This window comes from Antrostomus carolinensis, unplaced genomic scaffold (assembly GCF_000700745.2).
Source record: "Antrostomus carolinensis isolate BGI_N321 unplaced genomic scaffold, ASM70074v2 scaffold34780, whole genome shotgun sequence".
In the NCBI taxonomy this organism is placed as follows: domain Eukaryota; kingdom Metazoa; phylum Chordata; class Aves; order Caprimulgiformes; family Caprimulgidae; genus Antrostomus; species Antrostomus carolinensis.
The window spans coordinates 1,154-8,124 of record NW_010289688.1 but is presented as its reverse complement, the minus strand read 5'-3'; the positions used below and the strand labels follow the sequence as shown (position 1 = coordinate 8,124).

At 37.7% G+C, this 6,971-nt stretch overlaps 1 protein-coding gene across 1 annotated transcript; it reads left to right on the top strand.

Moving 5' to 3' along the window:
* The first annotated feature begins 1,322 nt into the window (after window positions 1-1,322).
* FETUB (fetuin B) lies at window positions 1,323-6,749 on the top strand. Its single transcript, XM_010171266.1, has 7 exons — window positions 1,323-1,427; window positions 1,525-1,635; window positions 3,016-3,103; window positions 3,645-3,811; window positions 4,759-4,872; window positions 5,752-5,841; window positions 6,330-6,749. The coding sequence occupies exons 1-7, from the start codon at window positions 1,323-1,325 to the stop codon at window positions 6,747-6,749; spliced, it is 1,095 nt and encodes a 364-aa protein (XP_010169568.1).
* The last annotated feature ends 222 nt before the right edge of the window (window positions 6,750-6,971 follow it).

The following is a 6,971-nucleotide window of genomic DNA, read 5'->3' as shown; positions in this document are numbered from 1 at the left end:
ATCATATTAAGGAGACATATCATCATGGTATTCAGGTACCTTGTACGTAAGCAGAAAATTATGGTTAGTTCCTTCCACAGAAGGATCTATGCAGCCAGGTGTGGGGACCCTGCCATGCCACTGTACACAGAACTGCTGCACCTCAGCTTCCCTCTTTGTCAAAATACTTTTTGATCTTTTCACGACCTTCAAAACAACACTTATAATTAAACCTCAGGATTAGTGTAGGCAAACCCTGAGAGCTCAGTGCAAGGCATTAACAGATTACTTCATAGAACACTTGGGGGAAAAAGAGGATTTGAAAATACAAAAAGTGGTATAAAGCATGATAAGTTGCATATGTAAGACTATAACTTGGAGACAAAGCTAACAAAAAAATGTACTCATTCTTTAGACTTATTTTCTATTTATTTTGCTCTTTGATATTAAAGGGTTTATTATTACAACTACATATGGTAGAGCTCACATAAAATCATCATCCTCATCTTTCCAGAGATCTCTACACTGTGTGACCAGAATATCATTTGCTCTCCTCAGAACTCAAGAGTAGATACTTCTTAGTGTTTTTCCAAGCAGAATAAAATCAAAAAAGCCAGCAGTATTCCAACCTTTAGATGTCCTATTGACTGGTCTTTAGTTGCTATTAAACAGAAATCAAAACTGAAGCTAAAATTGTACAGGTACTAGCCCTAGATTTCTACAGGACTCTTACTCCACAGTGTTTTCTCCATAAACCAGTGAAATCAACTAGGAATGCAAGAATACTGCTCTCATTCAGTTTTGTGTTTTCTCTCCCTTCAGCAAAGACATAATCTCAGTCTAAACATGCAGTAACACTCACATGGAAGTTCTTTAGGGTGTACAAATGACAATGAACTGAATAAAGGTTTCTGGGTTTAAGCACAGGCTCAGAACTCAAGCACTGTACCGAAGCTTTAATGAATTGAGACATCCATGTAGATATGCAAGGTCTCTCATAGCACTTTCTGATATCTGAGAGAACAGTTGTCTGCATCAACGGAGTCATTGCCTCTTTACGACAAGTGCAAAGCATTCCTACTTGAAGACACTACTCTAAGAAATATGATATTTCTGTTTCTACTGCCTACTGGGAATGTTCCATGTTAGCAGTTTTTTATTATTTGTGGCATTTATCATCTCATTCTTATTGAAGGTAAAATAACCTACCTTTCAAAACTAATCATTAAATGCAGTGGATGATGAAAACATCACCATGTATTCTTGGGTTCCAGTTGGCACCAGAATCAGAAGGATAAAACTGACTCTGAAAGGCAGTTCTTTAATTAAAGCTGGCTAGATGCATGACCAAGCGTGTTCTAACAGGGCCTGAATCTCACCTGATTTATCACTGTGGAGAATTTATCCCAAAGAACGTTCAGTTTCCAGAATATCGATGTGTCCCACCTGTATGTTTTGTGTTTCTCCTTCTCTCCTTTTTACGTGTCCTTACTTTGTTCTATATAAAACTGGGATATGACCCTTTATTTTTTTGTTTGTTTTTAGGAGATCACTGGTTCTGTCTTCTATCTCATCTTGGATGTAGTAGATACTGAATGCCACGTACTCAGCAGAAAGTTGTGGAAGAACTGTACGGCCAGATTTCCTCATGCAACTGTAAGGACTTTATTTTCTTATTTAATCTCAGGTATGATGAGTTACTCAGGTACTACTGATGACAGCAAAATCCCTACACATGCATTTTTAGTAGGCAGCAGAGCTTAGAAGAAATCAAACCCCATTTTTTAAGGTCCATAGTTTTCCTCTGTACTTTCCAATCAGTTTATAGATTGGTAAGATTTATTTTAAATAATGAAAATTAAAAGAAAGTTTTTGACCAGAGCTAATAAGCAGACACAACTACATAGCCATGTTAGGACACTATTTAGAATAAAGGTTTACTTTTTATAGCAACCCTGTAGGAGTTTATTTTAAAGACAGCTTGTCAAGAAGGAAATAAATGAAACTCCTTTTTTTATAACATGCAATTTTTTGTTTAGTTTAATTCCACTTTTATTCTGACAACTTTGCAAAAATTGCAAGGAAAAAAGAGAAAAAAGAAAGCTCAGCAAGACAAGCTGCAAAGACAGAAAGTGATCTAAGACTGTTACTACAGGTGACCAAAACGATTCTGAGTAAGTGAAAAAAAACCTTATAAAATGAAGAATGAAGAGAAAGAAGCTTCATGAAAAAAAAGGAGTTATGATTAAATTGTCCTGGGCTGCTGCTTAGATCAATCAGTTTTCATTTTTAAATGAAAAACTGGAAAAAATAAAAGAATTCCACTCATTTCTGCTTACATTGCTTTCATCAGGAAAAGAGTGCAAAGCACATATGGTTGATATGGCTTCTGTGAAGTCAAGAAATGGATGTCTTAGAGGCCCTGATCATACATGTGGCAGTATTTAAGAAGCATTGAGAGAATATACATGCAACTTTTAAACATAAAGGCATAACGGATATTTTTCCTTTGCCAGTATTTTTTCCTGCCAGAAAGTCAGAGCTTCTTTGTGTGCAAGGGTGACCTTACTGTGCCACAAAACTGATTTAGGGTCTTTCTAACCACTCTCCTTCCTTACTATGGACAGAGGGAGAGGGGGAAGGTAGAAGACAGGTGACTGGATCCAGACACTCTGAGCTGATCTCCAGGTTCTAGACATAGACCCAGCTCTCAGGTGCCAGGGCCTGGCCAAGGAAAGCATTCTGTGACACTTGGCCATGTCTTAGCTGCCAGAAGAGTGGCCTTGTGCAGGCCATCCTGCAGACAAGCACTGCACCCATATAGCTCAGAATTACACCAGGAGAAGATCTAGACTTTTATTTCTAAAGGAGATACTTAGAAATGTGCTCCATTGCCATTTGAGTAGTAACACAACTTTTTTCTTTAAAATAATTTAATGACTGCAAGGAGAAAATGAACCACTCACTGTCTAGGTACTAGATGATCAGTCCAAAGGGTGCAATATTAATTGTTTCTAAATGTTTATATTGTTTTAGGTTTATGGTCAATGCAAAGCAATTATCTACATTAATCAGGCAAGAAATATTGCTCATCTGAATACTTATGAGTGCATTTTACAACCAGGTATGTCTTTATTTAACACACTCACTTTAAAAGAGGACTGGAAAAACACTCTTTGCCATATAGCATTACTTTAAATTTTAATTGTAATTATGACACCACAGCACCCCCATTAGCCTTCAGCTGCCCTAATTTTCTCACGTCAGTGATCGTAAGGCCAGTGTGGTTCTGCAGCTCAAAGCAGCACAGTAACAACTGTTTTCATCTCTGGGAAACCCAGCAAAGCCCCTATATGGGCTTTTACCCTCTGTTCTAAAAAGCATATTTATGGGTTTGTGAAAGGCAAGTAAAAACAGCAAGCCCACTGTCAGTAGGTTGAGCTTTTTTCTACAGTGTCTCTGCCTCCTCTGCAACATTTTATGGGTCTGCAAATTCATAAAAATTCAAAATTGTTGAGTGAATCAAACCACATACTCTTATTCCAGTGGACTGGAGAACAAGTGGGTAGGGTTGGGGGCATACATGCATTTACAGTGACCTACACTATAAACATGCTCTTATGGTTATGCTTTCTCTAATTGCATTGTTTTGTTTGAATAAAAAGTTCCACCCAGACATATTTCGACAGTATGTCCTGACTGCCCAGTTGATGACAGTCCAACTAAGCCCAAATATTTGGAGACTGCCGTTCAAACCCTTGCCAAGTTCAATGAAAAGAGTGAACAAACTCATTATTTCTCTGTCCTCAATGTCACAAAAGCTTCAATGCAGGTAAGCCAAGGCTCGTCTGACATGCTTTAGCCCTCAAGAAGTATGGATCCAACTGTTATAAAATATAAGATTTGTTATGTCTTACAGATTGTTTAGAATTTGTATCTGTATAGGACAGAGAATGCTTCTATATAGAATTTTCCTGGGAGATGAGGATCTGCATTGATCCAAAACTTTGCCTCCATTTATTGCAAAAAGAAGGACTTTATGCAAAACCCAAGACACAGATTTGTGTTTCAAAGTTTAGGAAAGCTTTACTGTGAGCTCTTTCTTCTACCACCACCATGAATTAGTGACTCCCTCACAGAAAGTATTTAGTAAAGCACAGTCATCTCTTCCAACACATACCTATAATTCACTGAATGAGTTTAAACATGGTTTAAAACTAATTATGGACTAACAGAGAGTTAATGATCTCCTGGCTAAATCCTGTTTGTTTACCATAATAATATCCAGTCTCTCTAAAATTCATTATGTATAGATAACAAGGTGGTTTTCACTCTTTGTCTCAAACCGTTAGATACTACTACAATACCGTATTTAATCACTCTCATTTTCCAACCCTGAGGTACTTGCATTTCAGAAACAGAAAAAGTGAACCTGTTCATTAAAGCAGCCAGAATTTATCAACGAGGCACTGAAAAGGGTCTTTGGATATGTAGTTCTATGTGGATGCTAACTTAGTACAAAACCCAAACTCATTACAACTATAGCTAATCTATGAGTTACTAACGTTGTGCATACGTAAGAAGTAAAAAATAACCAGGCAATAATGGCAGCACTGCAAAAAATAATTCTCCTGTAATACAACTAACAGTAATGCCCCAAGTATAACCTGCTCCTTCCACACTTAGCAGGAGTTTTACATCTATGTCAAGGTCTGTAGGATTCTTCCTTCCTCCTGATACATGCACAAGGTCTAATTGCCACTGGTCTCTCATTGACAGTGGGTTGTTGGTCCTGCGTATTTTGTGGAGTTTTTAATTCAGGAGACATCTTGCTCCAAAAATGACACGATTGCTGACATCTCCAAGTGCAAGCCACTTTCTTCAGAACTAGCTGTAAGTACTTTTCCCTTGTATAAACATCTATTTTTCAGATACTATGATTCCTCAGTAAATATTTAGCCTATCCCTTCGGTTGCAGACAAAAATCAAAGCCCACAGGCGTTTTTTAATGGGTTCTAGCTCCATGCTGTCTTGCAAGTGTGTACAAACTGCTTTATAAATTCTCACCTAGAAGTCCATGACCAGAGAAAACAGAAAAAAATCCCATTCAGAAAAAGGCGGGGTAGTCATCGCCTTACAAAAATGAACCATTCTTAAGGATTTCTTCCAAGTAAACAGACATAGACAATAAACTACAAACAATGCATAAAGAGTATATCCATACTACAAGGAGGTCAGCTAAGGAAAACATTTAGGAACTAAGGAAAAATTATAAGAGAAACTGAAAGACTAAACAGGCACACAGCCAAGAGGTAACATTTCAAGCCCCATCTTAACTGAGATCCAAGCCATGTTACCTACAGCCCAGTAGAAAACCAACCATTTTTCACTGTTTCTTTCACTAGTGTGGTGTGAAATTGTTTTTGTCTGAAAAATGGTCTTATGTTCTGTTACACAGCTTGCCTGCATGAGGATATTCTGCTGCAGCAGAATTTAAGTGTGCTATTGTATTTGGGCCTTAAGTGGAAAGCTTATTTTTACTATCATGTTACCTAACCCTCCTTTGGAAACATAAAGCCTTTTTCAAAAAGCTGCCTGCCTTTTTAAGCTTGCCAATCCCAAAATAAAAGTTTACTCAAGCTGCTTATCCCTACAAATACATGTAGAAGCTATAAATATTCAGCCTTTCATAATCACTTATTTTACAACATATGAGCTAAGTATCAGTGCTACAATGTGAAAAAAAAAAATGCTTGCATTTTCTTCTTCCAGCAAATAGGTTTCTGCAAAGGCTCTGTAGTAAACAGTCACTTCAAACATGAACAGTTTGTCACAATATCCTGTGAAATCTACAGTCTACAGGTATGTCTTATTCTAATCTTAATATTGCAATAGTAATACTCCTTTACAAAAGAAGAATTGAACTCTTGAAAACCCAGCCATTTTTAAGTTTTCTTCTTCACAAAGATATGGGCTTCAAGAAAGTGATAAGGCCAAATCAGGAAGAAATCTCTCTTGCGATAAAACACACTATTGCTAGGTGGATAAAAAAAGGCAATAGAATAAGTAGAGAGTCAGTCCTACAGAATGTATTCAGAATGCTCTGCAAAGAAATTGTAAATAACAAAGGGAATGCAAAGAGCAATAACTGTGTAGTTACACAAGTTTCATGCACCCATCTCCACTGGCCTAAGAAGTAGTTCCATCTGCCTATCCTTTCAGCAGATGAGTTCTATAGCTGGTCTTTGCAGACTGGAATTGCAGCAGATCCTTAGTGTGAAGGGTGACCCTTTTCATATCTGAAAATTGAATAGCTTCAATATAGGTAATGCTTATTGCCTGTTATTTAGGATCCTGCCGCTGAAGAGGAGAAACAGCAAGCTAATCAGACACCTGGAAAATCCGGCCAGAATCATCAACAAGCTTTCCCTTCAGAAACCAGTCCTTTCTCCCCACACCTAGAAAAAACAGTGGGCTGGGTTAAAATTCTGCCCCCTTCAACTGAGGATGTCTCTTTCCAAAACGAACCAGAAAGTCAAAATGAACATAAAGATGGAAAGCCATTTCCACCTGAGGCTGTAGGATCTACACCCAGCCTTGATGGAGAAAAGACTCAGGTAGACAAACCAGACTTGACCAAACCAGTCTCTGGACCAGTTATTCTCCCTTTTCCTGAGGAACTTTCTCTATCAGACTCATGCCCAGGAGAAGCAAAAAAGATAGATTCCATTCTCCAGCCTTTGCTGCCTAAAAAGCTTACCAAAGCCTAGGCAGCATCCAATCACCTCAACTACCTGCAACAAAATAACAGCCACAATGGCAACGTGGTCTTTTAATTTCTGCAATAACTTTAAATAAATAAATTGCTTATTACAGCCTTCGTCTTTGGAGTGCTCAGTTTTAAGAAAGTAAAAGAATACATTAGAAAAAGAAATTTAACTGGGGCTTTTTCCAACAAAAGAATTTGCCTTCTAATTCTCAAATTCCTCCCA

Bases quoted from the DNA above. Each gene is read 5' to 3' on its own strand.
- FETUB (XM_010171266.1), top strand. From the start codon at position 1,323: ATGACCAAGCGTGTTCTAACAGGGCCTGAATCTCACCTGATTTATCAC. The intron at 1,428-1,524 runs GTATGTTTTGTG...GTTTGTTTTTAG, and splicing joins AATATCGATGTGTCCCACCT to GAGATCACTGGTTCTGTCTT. The intron at 3,812-4,758 runs GTAAGCCAAGGC...TCTCATTGACAG, and splicing joins TCACAAAAGCTTCAATGCAG to TGGGTTGTTGGTCCTGCGTA.